We start from the raw sequence: 15,489 nt of genomic DNA, 5'->3' as shown, positions 1-15,489 counted from the left end.
AATCTGCTTAGGTATGTTATCATGTGGGATTTGTTCTGTGAATCATGGATTAAGAAAAGATAACCAGGGGTGCCTGGCTGGCTCAGTCAGAACATGTGACTCTTGATCTTGGGGTCCTGAGTTCGAGCCCCACGTTGGGTGTAGATTATTACTTAAATAAATAAAAACTTAGAACAAATAAATAATTACATGTTGCCCTTAAAAACTGCATGTTCCCACATAGCTCACAAGTTCTTTGAACGAGTTCTTGAATATTTCAGGGTTATCTTTAAATAGCTAATATGATCACAGACATTATTGGAAATATGCTAATGGATATATGTATAAACATTAAGCCCTGCATAACTATGGATAGTTTCCTTCGGCAACAAATCGCTCTGAATGCATTTGTATAAATCCCCAAACATATCATCTCAATCCTAAACATAATTTTCAAAATAAGTTAACTAGATAAACTCATTTCACTGTCTGCCTAGAACAAAAAGACAAAGGCTCAGGTGCTTCAGCCCACAGCACAAAGGGAGTGTTCTAAGAATAAAAAGGGGGAAATTCAGGAGGATCTAGGCCGTATATTTAGAAAGAGAAGAAGGGGAAAAATACCTCAGTTCTCCACTGTCACTGTCAGCTATGCCAGTAATTCCACTCTTGATAGGCTATCATTCACCTAAGGCACTTTTTAAAAATTCATATTTTTGAAAATGATGGCCTGAACATGTGTTTATCTTTAAATTTCCTCTCCAAATCCTACTAAAATGACAATTAAGAAATCAAAAAAGTATAAACCCTTAAGAACAAAAAGAGTAAGAAAGAAGACAACGGCTAATCAGAGATGCTGACAATATTTTGGAAAACAGAAAGTGGGTCAACAGGAAGTAACAAACATTTAGGCTAGAGAAAGGAGAAACCTTAATGTTATCCATAAAATGCTGTAAAGGCTCGGGAATTTGAGGTACCCCTGAAAATATCAATGAGGAATGGTACCAACAGAAAAATGTTAAGGTCCATGGAAGAAATAATCAGAGCTTAAGATCCCTACGCCCACTCCATATAGCAAGGACACCACCCCTCTCTAGCTCAACAGAAGATGGGAAGCTTATTTCTCCCTGGAGAAAATGAACCAGGGAGGTTCTTGGCACAGTGGGGGCAGGGGTGAAGCATCATACTGGAAATTGGAGGATTACATGAAAGTCCATTTTTTTGATGACAGAGTGTAAAATGCACTGTGCTTAGCAACAAAAGGAAAAACAGGGAAGATGTTTACATCTATTCCACTAAGTTTATCACAAATTACAGTTCTTCAAAAGCACTCATCAAACTGTTCTAGAAAGAGCTATGGAAATGGTAGAACATCTAATAAACCTCTTCACTGTAGAAAATTTCAACTCCCTACTACTCAAGTCATGTTTGCTAAAGCAAGTTTTGGCAAGTTGTGTAGCAGCATGATATGATGAACGGAGACCCCGTAGACGTCTGCAGCAAGAAGTTAAAACATTCTAACTGGGTACCAATGGAAATGTTCATATTTGATTAATTTTAGGAATAGAAACCTTCCCTTTCTTTCCCTATCACAAACTCCACAATTATTTTTTTAAGAAAAAATAATTTAAATTACATTTTAATTGTAGACCTATCGAAGAAAATGTGTGAGAAAAACAAATTATGACATATAAAGCTCTTCCAGAGTATAAAGATCTACCCTTGCAGTATTTGGACAGCTTGGATTTTTAACTGGTGTAATAACTTCCTATGCTATAAATACTGAAAGACTTTACAACAGTTTGGATCAGAAAGAAAAAAGAGAACACCAGAACCTATACATAAAGCAGACCATCATAAATCTGGAGAAATTTATGATATCCTTAAAGCACTGATATTGAGTATTATTCCAGCTGAAACTCTGTACTATTTGTAAAAGAGAATCCCCTTGATAAAATATATCAATGTTGAGTTATTACTTACTCATTGGATGTATCTACTGGTGGAGTAGTATGTACCACTGCTCCAAGGGCTACCCAACACCATCCCTCCATGTTCAACTTTTTTTGCTATTGATTCTACCACCAAGCCCAAGAGCCCCAGATCAACATCACAGACCTTCTCCCTCAGCCACATCAGAACGGTCCAACTTGGCTTCTTTATGTTGTCCTTCTGCCACCTTCACAGCAACAGCTCGGCAAATGGCCCCAAACTTCCTGTCCAGAGATCGAACCCCTGCCTCCCTGGTATACCTGTCATCAAAGGAAAATATTTTATTTCTGGCTAAACACCACCTGTAAAAACAGAAATAATATGATTAACATTTATACTAAAGAAACAGTATACATTTGAAAGCCCATTACATTTTCTTAAGTACTAACTTCCTCACATTTAAAAATTCCTCATTAAAGTACTGTTATTTCTTAAATATTCAGATGTATTTTCAGCTATAACTTTCCCCTTTATCTTTTTTTTTTAATTTTATTTATTTATTTGAGAGAGAGAGAATGAAAGACAGAGAGCACGAGAGGGAAGAGGGTCAGAGGGAGAAGCAAACCCCTCGCTGAGCAGGGAGCCCGATGTGGGACTCGATCCCCGGACTACAGGATCATGACCTGAGCCAAAGGCAGTCGCTTAACCAACTGAGCCACCCAGGCGCCCCAGGGATTTTTATCTTTAACTGTTATCCTATACTTAAAAACAAATCCGTGGTTCTTCAATTTATACTGCCAAAGTAAATTTGGCAGCACATAAAAAATCATTTACTCCTTGATGGTATGTGTGAGAGCTTTCTTAAGCAAAATTTGTCAATTTAAGAAATTTCTACATGAATTTATTATACCTGAAATATTGCTGAAAGAATCAGAAAAATAAATTGTCCCAACTAAAACAAAAATTAATCTTAGAAAGAAATCTAGTTTTTACTAGGAACTGTGCTAGTCACCTCTATTCAGTGTATTTTCTTAGAGACTTCTAAAGAAGGAAAACATGCTGATATAAGCACAGTGAATTTGTGAAGAAGATTCCAAATGTGGTTAAGCAGAGCGGTCTTAAAAAAACTTATGTTAGACTCAAATTCTATATGCCACTTCAAAAACCATTATATAACACAGCCATTTTTGGCCACCCAGCTTTGAATGGGTTTGAATAGGTAGCATCAGATAGAGAATATAGATTTATCTGAAAAACTGGATTTGATTAGGCACTCAGACACATATTCTGGACTTTAGGGAATCAGATTTCAAAACTTCTGAGAAAAGATAAATACAAACTCTTGGCAAAAACACTCTAAAGTAAAACTCATTTCAATCAAAGAGATAGGAGGAGGTAAGCATAAAGTCCATTATTACACAACTTCATATAATTTCAGTAAGGAAGAAAACAGGGAGGCATGTTAAAAATAAACAAACCAACATCTAAAAACAAAAACAAAAACCCAATGTAACCTTCTAGACAACTCACTGATGAGCTCAGATTAAAGGTCTGGACAAAAGATGAAAGAACAGGGATTGAGGAAGCTTACAGGGGAATAACATGAACATGGAGAAATAGTACCAGGAAGTTCAGAATAAACTTTCAGAAATAATGACATCCATAACAACACAAATGAAATACTGTTTTCTTTTTTTTTTCTTTTAAGGTTGTCAGAATAAGTCAGGAGCTAATGCAGACAGTATAATATTAACAGCTGACTGAAAGAAATGAGACACAACAACCCCTATTTAGTATTTTTAAACCAAAAAGGGAAGAATCACCAGTATTTAATAAGAAGTGGCTGATGTTTCTTATTTGTGACATGAGCATGAAGATGCTATATATGCCAATTTCCAGAGGACCTAAAACTAATGATAATCAAGATGGAAAAAAATTCATTTGCTGCAACAGATGAGACCAACAAAAAAATATACATAATTGCAAACTTCTACATTTGGGTTTTATAAAATTCAACCCTACCCTAAAAGTACAGAATGAGACAGACCAAATTTAGCAGAAATTCATATGAAAAACAACTAAAGATGTTCAGTAACTGTAAGTGCAACCTACAAAAGCTAAGAGTCTTGAGATACAGTCATAAAATAATATAATCAAAACAGGAAAGCCGGTGGTCTTATACCATGAACGGCTCAGGCGACATGTGAAATACTGAGTTCCACTCTGGGTGTTTCATTTTAAAGGGGACACTGATTTCACAGGCAGCATTCAAAAGACAACTAATCAGAAAGGTGAAGCCTTGAGAGTGGGTCAAGAGGAATGGTAAAGAGAAAAGGAAGGTTCAGCTTGAGAAAGAGAACATTTATGGGAAGTGGACCTGACTTTTTTTTTTAAATGCCAGAAGGGCTGTACAAGGGAGGAATTTGCCCTTAGATTCCAGGTGCTCCTAGAGGGCAGAACTAGAAAATTATAGGGAGGTGAACATAAAGATTATTTTGTAACAATTTATTTACTTACAGAGGAGTAGACAGCAGTGAGCCATCTAGCCCTGGAGGAACTCAAGTAGGCTAGGTACACAGGGAGGGAGGTGGGACTAGATGAGATCTAAGACCCCCTCCCCTCCTCCTGAACATTATGGATCCACGACTATGACACACAAAAAGATGAAAAACACATCAAAAGATGAAAAACTGTACCCTAATCTCGGTAATTCATTAAATAGCCAAAACTGCTTGGAGTAGCAAATACCTGTGCTGTTTTTAAAAATATTAAAACTGTTCAGAGACATTTCTTAATGTCCATAGCTTTTAATATTTGATGTTTTAAGCTAATACATATATAAAAGAGTTCTCCAAGCAACAACTGGGAAATACAAATAATGATTACTTTTTGAAGTCATTATTATTTCGATCCAGATATTTTTGTTCTCTCGCTCATATTTTACAGATGGGGAAGCTATCAAAAAGGTTAAGTGACTTGTTGAAAGTTACCCAAAGGTATCAGGGGTGTTATCTGGAATAATATTATTGTTGGAAGACTTCTGCATATAAATCACCTAATTATTTCTCCTGGCATTATCCACACAATGAATCACAAGTTAAGGAAAGGAAGTCCCAGGTCAGATCAGTCTTACTGTTTTGTGGATAAATTTAAATAGACTTCCATACAGACGTCTATAAGAAGGCTAGCTTAGATCAAAAAGCACTCTGACTGGCCAAACTCTAAGTCAAAGTTCAAAATGGAGAGATACTTTGCTTCTCCAGAAAAACAGCAGTTACTGTGAGGAGGACCACGCGAGGAGTGTTTGGCAGCCTGACACAATTTGCCAGATGATGCAATGGATCTGTAACGCTGAGCCAGGAAAAGTAAGAGGCTGTTGCAGATATAAATTCTCAACAGGGTATATTTTCCATTCAAACATGCAATCTATAAATCAGACAAAGCAATACTCTACTCAGATAATTTATGTACTGCTTGCCACAGGCTTAAGCACTTGGTAGCTAACTTGGGAAAGCACCCTCTCTATCGTTCTGGTGTTAATTCCAAAGATGAAAATTATAAGGATGTTTAAAATCTCTCAAGGAGAAGAAAAGAAAATCTGAATAACTTAAAACAGGTGTTTCAAAGTAGCAAGGCAATTCTTAAGAGAATTTAACTTTTAAGATCCTGGGGCATATAACGTGTCTCAATATTTTCCTTGTTTTTGATTCTTAATTTATCAAATGAATCCCTTACACCACTCTTTTGAAAAAGCTGAAATTCTGGCTCAACTAAAGTCCTCAGCTATGAAGACACTCTAAGTACTTTCCCTATGAATTTCTGCCTAATATGGAGCCCTGTGTAAATCAAGTTTTGGGAATGCTTGCTGGGAATCTGGTGGAGAGAAAGAAATGGATGCTGAGAGTTGCCAGTAAAATTGTTTCCTTTTCAGACTCAAACATTACCGAGGCCTCAGGACGGCTGACTAACCTGGTGATGATGTCAAGAGTAGTAACCTGTGGGATCTGAATCTGCTGAGGAGTCAGCCCATGCTGTTCCAGTTGCTTTGGGATCAAGTGCCTGTGGGCAATCTCAATCTTCTCCTCTTGTGTATACCCTAGGAAAAAAGTGATCTTATTTTGTAATTATTCACACAGCTTCCACAGTGCCATGCTTTTTTAAATGAATCAAATGCAGATTTAATGGATCTTGGTTTTAGAATTAATTTAAGTGTTACTTCAACTAAGATTATAACCAGAAGAAATTTAACCTCCATTAGTAATTGTTAAAATTTCCAACTTTGTCCACAAATAAAGCATTTAGTAAGCACAGGTTTGAAAGTCTCTTGATTAAATAATGTATCCTCAAGGAAGAGGAAAACTCTCAAATCTATTAAGATAATTATCTCCTTAACTCAAATGTGAATTTTTACTATTTAACAGGCAAATAATACAGCTCTTGTCTTTAGCAAAATTTCATACAAAAGTGAAACAACTTACAACAACAACAAAGGATTCAAGTAAGTCACTGGTGGGTTCTAAGGCAAGAGCTGCAAAGGAGCTTTTTCAGAACCCTGCCTATAAATTTAAGCAACAAAACAGAAACTAAGACACCCCCATAGAAGTTTTTTCCCAATACATATTGGAATTATATATATAAATTATATAGTTAAAAGACTTTTTGTTCTTATTTATTTGAAAGCCTCAGGAATATAGATTTACTTTGTTTTCAAATCCTGTAAGAAAAAATTCTCCCTAAATTAATCACCCCACCTCATTTAACAAGGAAAAAAAAAAAGATGAACTGATACGACAGTTTTTGAGTAGAAAAAGGAAATAAGAAATGCCCAAATAGAAGATGGGATAATCAAACCTGCAGGAAGAGAGTGGCATCATATGTCTACCTGTGCAGCAGCTGTCCTGATTATTTTACTTCACGTCAGTGTATCTTATGGATTCCTGCCTTAATTGGGAGTTTCCAGGCAATTGGGTCTCATTACTTTTTTATTTTAGTCTTTCTTAAAAGATTTTATTGATTTATTTGACAGAGAGAGAGAGCACAAGCAAGGGGAGTGGCAGAGGGAGAGGGAGAAGCAGGCTCCCCACTGGGCAGAGAGACAGACATGGGGCTCAATCCCAGGACCCGGGGATCATGACCTGAGCCGAAGGCAGACGCTTAACTGACTGAGCCAGCCAGGCACCCCTATTTTAGTCTTAAAAATATGCACAAAGCAACTTTTTACTCTATCATATTTTAAAACTAAGTATCGGAACCTGCAGGGCTCACAGAAAACTAAGAAATGCGATTATCATTCACTTGATAGTAAAAATTTATTTCAAATTAGTATGAAATACATATTTAGATTATATTTAGAATCAAAATATATTTTGATTCTTGTCTATTTTCATTTTAACAAATTCCCACTTATGTTTCACCCCTCTAGCGAAAAATAATTCTAAGCAATTAAGAGAAAGTGAAAACATGGGTTTTTTTAGTGTTAGTAACCAAAGGACTTTATCTTACACACTACAGTGAAGGGTAAGAAATGGTAAAAAGAAAAAAAATAGGGAACTATTTGACAGAAACAACTAAAAAGAAGAGGAATTTAAAAGCACGCTGCCCTGCACTTTTATGTAAAAGTGAGGCCAGATGTAATAAAAGTTCAGCAACTCTTTAGGACCCAACACTTAATGAGGAGAATAAATGATTACACTTTCTCAGACATAGTAAAAACTTCAAAATCTTATAGACAAGAAGCTAAATTGACCATGTAAAGATCTATTATTGGTTTTTAGACACTCATTTTGAAAAGAAATGATTTTTATGTATAAGTTTAGAAATTGTTTCAAAGAAGAATGTCCAATGCTAAGAATTTTTTAATGAATGCAAAGTTAAGTCTGAAATTGTTATGCAAATTTTATTCTTGATGTTTTACAGAACATACACATAATCTTATATGTCATAGTTAAAACAAAGTTTTGTTGTTCCAGACTTTAAATTTACATAAAAGCTGGTTTATACGATACTTAGAACTTTGAAGATCATACACTGCCAAATCAACTTTTTACTCAAATTTCCACAGCACAACTTAAAGGGTTTTGCTCAGAAAGGAAAAAATTATCAAATAATGATTTTATTTATGAATCAGGTACCTGGGACCTGAATGATCTCCATTCTGTCCAACAAGGCAGGTGGAATAGTCGCAGTGGTATTGGCAGTAGCTATAAAAAGAACTTGGGAAAGGTCAAATGCCACATTTAGATAATGATCTGTGAAGTTATGGTTTTGTTCAGGATCCAACACCTGTGAGGGAACAATAAACATTTAAACAAATTCAGTAATTACAAAAGCTAAAACACACATGAAACACACACGATGTACTAGCAACGTTGATATTTCTCATCAATATAGTTAGCTTGAGAAACACAGGGATAACACCAAAACCTGAGCACCATTCTTTACATTACCCATGTTCTAAATACTTAAAATTGTTCAATGTCAAAATATATAAAAGCAGAGAGAAGCAAAAATTATCCCTTCAAGCCCTGTTCTTAAATCTATTTACTAATGATTGACTGTATAGTCATAAATAAGTTACCAATCTAACAGAACCAGTTTCCCTCTTGCTAACATATCCTCTCTTAACGGCTTTGGGAACATAAAGTAAATGTGTAGACTATTTTGAAATTCTTAGGTGAGACATAAGATAATCAGTATACTTCTCAAACATTATCCGTAAGTCTGGTTATAAAGTCTTTAACTGAAAGGAGAATTCCAAACAACAGTAAACTAGTAAAAATTACTATGCTACTATATTCTGATATAGCACAAGGAAAAATTCACTTTTAAAAAATGCGTTAGAACAAAACTGTTGTTTTTAATGAGCAAAATATCAGTATCTCTTAAAATATTTTATTTGGAAAATCATATAATTTATCAATTAGATTCTTAAAACTTTGAACAACCGGGTAAGAGAGAATGTATCTTCTTTAGGTTACTGCTCAAATGCTCCAACTCACAGGCATTCACGGTGGAGAGGCCTGCATAGGCCTTGGTGCCTTATACATGTCCTAAACCTTTAACATATTATCACTTTCATTTATACTAGATTATATACATATAAACAGGGTTGATACACATATTCAGAAAGAAGGTAAATAGACTAAAATATTTACCAATGATAATTTTACCACAGCACCAGCTTTTCCTCCTTCTGATTCCCTTTCTAAGCTTTACTTATTGTTAAACATATGTACAAGTTAGTCTTAATTCAAAGCCCTATACAGAGAATCCTGAATTTGGTAAACATTCATTATTATTGGAAACTCAGTGTTTATCTAGAACACAATTCCTAGAAAGTTCTACTATTTATATTTTCACAAGACTTAGTAATGTTTAACCTTATAAAACTAAGGTACTTTAGAGAAAGCAAAGACCATACTAATTATATCCAGTACAGAACTGGTTAGGAGTGATCTTACTGTCTACCAATTATCTGAAAACTGTTAATCAATGTATGGAAAATAGGGCAATCTTAGTTGAATCCATTATCTAGTTAAATAAAAACCTATTCTTTAATGGCTCTAATTAAATCTAACACATGTTGGATAAGTTTTAGAAATGGCTGTGAGATCTGTCCAAGCAAAGTAATTTTTTTCTCTTAAAATTAAAAGACAAGAGGGCGGAGCAAGATGGCAGAGGACTAGGAGATCTGGATTTCCTCTAGTCTCGAATTCAGTTGGATAGGGATCAAACCATTCTGAACACCTACGAACTCAACAGGAGATCGAGGAAAAGAATAGCAACAACTCTCTGAACAGAAAAGCAACCACTTTCTGGAAGGTAGGACGTGCGGAGAAGTGAATCCAAGGCCATATTCGGGAGGATAGACGGCACGGGAGGGGGCCTCCATCGGGCACTGCTGGCAAGTGATAGAGCCGCGGAGCACAAAATCGGAAATTTTAGAAGTCGGCTCCGCTGAGGGACGTCGCTCCAGTGGCTAAGGCGGGGGGGGGGGGGTACCCTTGCTGGGACAGTGTGGTCTCAGGAGGCACAGAGTCACAGAAAGGCCAGGGGTGCCTGAGTGTGGCAGAGCTCCCAGGTATCGGAGCGGGGAAGCCGGCTGCAGAGATGGAGACCAGGAGTGGGCTCTCAGCTCGGGGTTGCCATAAACTGTGATCGGTGACAGGCCACTGCTCCTCCAGCAGGGACCCAACAAGCAGCAGAGACGGGGAGACTCCCCTTCCTCCCCGGGGAGGAGCGGCGCGGGAGCGCACCACAGGGATCTGCTGGGTTTGGAGACTCCACACAGGGTTGGGTGCCAGAGATAGAAACGCTCCGTCACAGGCCGGGTGAGCACGGAGTGCGGCCAGAGACCGGGGAGACGGAGTGACTGACTGCTTTTCTCTGGGGGTGCACTGAGGAGCCGGGCCCCAAGCTCTCGGCACCTCCCGGGCAAGAGTGGGAGGCCGCCATTTTCACTCTGGTCCTCCAAAGCTGCACTTTGCAGCTTGCAGGGAACAAAAACTCCTGAGAGCAAACACAAGCGGATTGCTTAGCCCGGACTCACAAGGGCGGGGGCAATTCCACCTCGGCAGACATTTGGGAACCACGGCAACAGGCCCCTCCCCCAGAAGATCAGCAAGAACAGCCAGCCAAGACCAAGTTTACCAATGAGAACAGCAGAACTCCAGCGCTAGGGGTAAACTGCACATAGAATTCATGGCTTTTTTACCATGATTCTTTAGTCTTTCAAAGTTAATTATTTTTAACTGTTTCTTTTTTGAATTTTTCTTTTTCCCATTTTCAACCAACATCTTATCAATCCCTTTTTTAAAAAAACATTTTTATTTTTCATTTTTAGAGTCATATTCTATCCCTTCATACTAGTTACCCTTATTTTTGGCATATATATATATATATAAGTTGTTCTCTATTTAAAATTTTAAGATACACTTTCTTCTAACAGATCAAACTATAGCCTAAATCTCCAGTGTATGGCTTTGTTCAGTCTCCTGCCTGAGCACATTCTCGCCCCCTTTTCGTTCTATTTTTTTTTAAATTCCCTCCTTTTTTCTTCAAACAACTTATCAATTCCTTTTATAAAATTTTTTATAATTTTCATCTTTACAGTCATATTCCATCCCTTCATCGTATCAACCTTTATTTTGCACATATATGTCTCTCTTTCTTTAAAATTTTGGGAGGCACTTTCTTCTAACAGACAAAAATACACCCAAAATCTAGTGTGTGGCACTGATCTATGCACCAGCCTGATCATATTTGATCATATTCTGTTTTTTTTTTTGTTCTGTTGTTTGTTTTTATCTTTTTCCTCTTCTTTTTTTTCCCTCTTTTTTCTTTCTTTCCCTTTGCTTTCCCCTGGTTTCAGGTCTTTTCTGATTTGTTTAGAGTATATTTTCTGGGGACATTGTTACCCTGTTAGCATGTTGTTCTCTCATTCATCTATTCTCCTCTGGACAAAATGACAAGACGGAAAAAATCACCTCAACAAAAAGAACAAGAGGTAGAACCGACTGCCAGGGACCTACTCAATACGGACACTAGTACGATGTCGAACCTAGGGTTCAGAATCATGATTTTAAAGATACTAGCTGGGCTTGAAAAAAGCATGGAGGTTATCAGAGAAACCCTTCCTGGAGAAATAAAAGAACTAAAATGTAACGGAGTCGAAACCAAAAAGGCTATTAATGAGGTGCAATAAAAAATGGGGGCACTAACTGCTAGGATAAATGAGGCAGAAGAGAGAATCAGCAATATAGAAGACCAAATGATGGAAAATAAAGAAACTGAGAAAAAGAGAGAGAAACAACTACTGGATCACAAGGGCAGAATTCGACAGATAAGCAATACCATAAGACGAAACAACAATAGAATAACTGGGATCCCAGAAGAAGAAGAAAGAAAGAGAGGGGCAGAAGGTATACTGGAGCAAATTATAACAGAAAACTTCCCTAATTTGCGGAAGGAAACAGATATCAAAATCCAGGAGGCACAGAGAACCCCTCTCAAAATCAATAAAAATAGGTCAACACCCCCACATCTAAGAGTAAAACTTACAAGTCTCAGAGACAAAGAGAAAATCCTGAAAGCAGCTTGGAAGAAGAGATACGTAACCTATAATGGTAGAAACATTAGATTGGCAACGGACCTATCCACAGAGACCTGGCAGTCCAGAAAGGACTGGCATGATACATTCAGAGCACTAAACAAGAGAAATATGCAGCCAAGAATACTATATCCAGCTAGGCTGTCACTGAAAATAGAAGGAGAGATAAAAAGCTTCCAGGACAAACAAAAACTAAAGGAATTTGCAAACATGAAACCAGCCCTACAAGAAACATTGAAAGGGGTCCTCTAAGCAAAGAGAGAGCCTAAAAGCAGCATAGACCAGAAAGGAACACAATATACAGTAACAGTCACCTTACAGGCAATACAATGGCACTAAATTCATACCTTTCAATAGTTACCCTGAATGTAAATGGGCTCAATGCCCCAATCAAAAGACACAGGCTATCAGATTGGATTAAAAAACAAGACCCATCAATATGCTGTCTGCAAGAGACTCATTTTAGACCCAAGACACCCCCAGATTGAAAGTGAGGGGGTGGAAAACCATTTACCATGCTAATGGACACCAAAAGAAAGCTGGGATGGCAATTCTTATATCAGACAAATCAGATTTTAAACCAAAGACTGTAATAAGGGATGAGGAAGGACACTATATCCTACTTAAAGGGTCTATCCAACAAGAAGATCTAACATTTGTAAATATCTATGCCCCAAACATGGGAGCAGCCAATTATATAAGGCAATTAATAAGAAAAGCGAAGAAACACATTGACAGCAATACAATAATAGTGGGGGACTTTAACACCCCCCTGACTGAAATGGACAGATCATCTAAGCAAAAGATCAACAAGGAAATAAAGACTTTAAATGACACACTGGACCAAATGCACTTCACAGACATATTCAGAACATTCCATTCCAAAGCAACAGAATACACATTCTTCTCTAGTGCCCATGGAACACTGTACAGAATTGATCACATCCTAGGTCATAAATCAGGTCTCAACCGGTACCAAAAGAATGGGATGATTCCCTGCATATTTTCAGACCATAATGCTTTGAAACTAGAACTCAATCACAAGAGGAAAGTCGGAAAGAACTCAAATACATGGAGGCTAAAGAGCATCCTACTAAGGAATGAATGGGTAAACCAGGAAATTAAAGAAGAATTAAAAAAATTCATGGAAACCAATGAAAATGAAAACACAACTGTTCAAAATCGTTGGGATACAGCAAAGGCAGTCCTGAGAGGAAAGTATATAGCAATACAAGCCTTTCTCAAGAAACAAGAAAGGTCTCAAATACACAACGTAACCCTACACCTAAAGGAGCTGGAGAAAGAACAGCAAATAAAGCCTAAACCCAGCAGGAGAAGAGAAATCATAAAGATCAGAGCAGAAATCAATTAACTAGAAACCAAAAGAACAGTAGAACAGATCAACGAAACGAGGAGCTGGTTCTTTGAAAGAATTACCAAGATTGATAAACCCCTGGCCAGACTTATCAGAAAGAAAAGAGAAATGACCCAAATCAACAAAATCATGAATGAAAGAGGAGAGATCACAACCAACACCAAAGAAATACAATTATAAGAACGTATTATGAGCAACTCTATGCCAGCAAATTAGATAACCTGGAAGAAATGGGTGCATTCCTAGAGATGTATCAACTACCAAAATTGAACCAGGAAGAAATAGAAAACCTGAACAGACCTATAACCACTAAGGAAATTGAAGGAGTCATCAAAAATCTCCCAACGAACAAAAGCCCAGGGCCAGATGGCTTTCCAGGGGAATTCTAGCAAACATTTAAAGAAGAATTCATACCTATTCTCCTGAAAGTGTTCCAAAAAATAGAAATGGAAGGAAAACTTCCAAACTCATTTTATGAGGCCACCATTCCCTTGATCCCCAAACCAGACGAAGACCCCATCAAAAAGGAGAATTACAGACCAATAACCTTGACGAACATGGATGTAAAAATTCTCACCAAAATACTAGCCAACAGGATCCAACAGTACATTAAAAGGATTATTCACCATGACCAAGTGGGATTTATCCCTGGGCTGCAAGGCTGGTTTAACACCCGCAAATCAATCAACGTGATATTATACATTAACAAAAGAAAGAACAAGAATCATATGATCCTCTCAATAGATGCAGAAAAAGCATTTGACAAGTATAGCATCCTTTCTTGATCAAAACTCTTCAGAGTATAGGGATAGAGGGTACATACCTCAATATCATAAAAGCCATCTATGAAAAACCTACAGCGAATATCATTCTCAATGGGGAAAAACTGAGAGCTTCCCCATGAGGTCAGGAACGCAGCAGGGATGTCCACTCTCACCACTGCTATTCAACATAGTATTAGAAGTCCTAGGCACAGCAATCAGACAACAGAAAGAAATCAAAGGCCTCCGAATCGGCAAAGAGGAAGTCAAACTCTTGCTCTTTGCAGATGATTTGATACTTTATGTGGAAAACCCAAAGGACTGCACCCCAAAACTGCTATCTATCATACAGGAATTCAGTAAAGTGGCAGGATGTAAAGTCAATGCACAGAAATCAGTGGCATTCCTATACACCAACAACAAGACAGAAGAGAGAGAAATTAAGGAGTCGATCCCATTTACAATTGCACCCAAAAACATAAGATACCTAGGAATAAATCTAACCAAAGAAGCAAAGGATCTGTACTCAGAAAACTATACAATAGTCACGGAAGAAATCGAGGAAGACACAAAAAAATGGAAAAACGTTCCATGCTCATGGATTGGAAGAACAAACATTGTGAAGATGTCAATGCTACCTAGAGCAATCTACACATTTAATGCAATCCCCATCAAAATACCATCCACTTTTCATGTGGTCTGTTGGCCATTTAGATGTCTTCTTTGGAAAAATGTCTGTTCATGTCTTCTGCCCATTTCTTGATTAGATTATTTGTTCTTTGGGTGTTGAGTTTGATAAGTTTTTTATAGATTTTGGAAACGAGTCCTTTATCTGATATGTCATTTGCAGATATCTTCTCCCATTTTGTCGGTTGTCTTTTGGTTTTGCGGATTGTTTCTTTTGCCGTACAAAAGCTTTTTATCTTGACGAAGTCCCAATAGTTCATTTTTGCCCTTGCTTCCCTTGTCTTTGGCGATGTTTCTAGGAAAGAAGTTGCTTCGGCTGAGGTCGGAGAGGTTGCTGCCTGTGTTCTCCTTTAGGATTTTGATAGACTCCTTTCTCATGTTTAGGTCTTTCAATCATTTTGAGTCTATTTGTCATCTGTCAACAACAGCCAAACTGTGGAAAGAGCCAAGATGTGCATCGAAAGATGAATGGATAATGAGGATGTGGTATATATACACAATGGAATATTATGCAGCCATCGAAAGGAATGAGATCTTGCCATTTGCAACGACGTGGATGGAACTGGAGAGTGTTATGCTTAGTGAAATAAGTCAATCAGAGAAAGATATGTATCATATGATCTCACTGATATGAGGAATTCTTAGTCTCA

The 15,489-nt window shown here is 37.4% G+C and overlaps 1 protein-coding gene across 1 annotated transcript in view; it reads right to left on the bottom strand.

Annotated features, from left to right (window-relative positions):
* The window catches only part of LONP2 (lon peptidase 2, peroxisomal), a 113,606-nt gene that overhangs the window by 40,921 nt on the left and 57,196 nt on the right, over positions 1-15,489 (bottom strand). Inside the window, exons 9-11 of the mRNA XM_028091239.2 lie at positions 8,040-8,190; positions 5,878-6,004; positions 2,095-2,228 (exon numbers count right to left, since the gene is read on the bottom strand). Of these exons, the coding sequence (XP_027947040.1) occupies positions 2,095-2,228; positions 5,878-6,004; positions 8,040-8,190 (412 nt within the window). The remainder of the gene's footprint in view (positions 1-2,094; positions 2,229-5,877; positions 6,005-8,039; positions 8,191-15,489) is intronic.

This window comes from Eumetopias jubatus, unplaced genomic scaffold, assembly GCF_037043125.1.
Source record: "Eumetopias jubatus isolate StellerSeaLion01/CBP00866 unplaced genomic scaffold, mEumJub1_p1.0 scaffold_10, whole genome shotgun sequence".
In the NCBI taxonomy this organism is placed as follows: domain Eukaryota; kingdom Metazoa; phylum Chordata; class Mammalia; order Carnivora; family Otariidae; genus Eumetopias; species Eumetopias jubatus.
The sequence above is the reverse complement of the archived record's forward strand: the minus strand, read 5'-3'. Positions and strand labels throughout refer to the sequence as shown.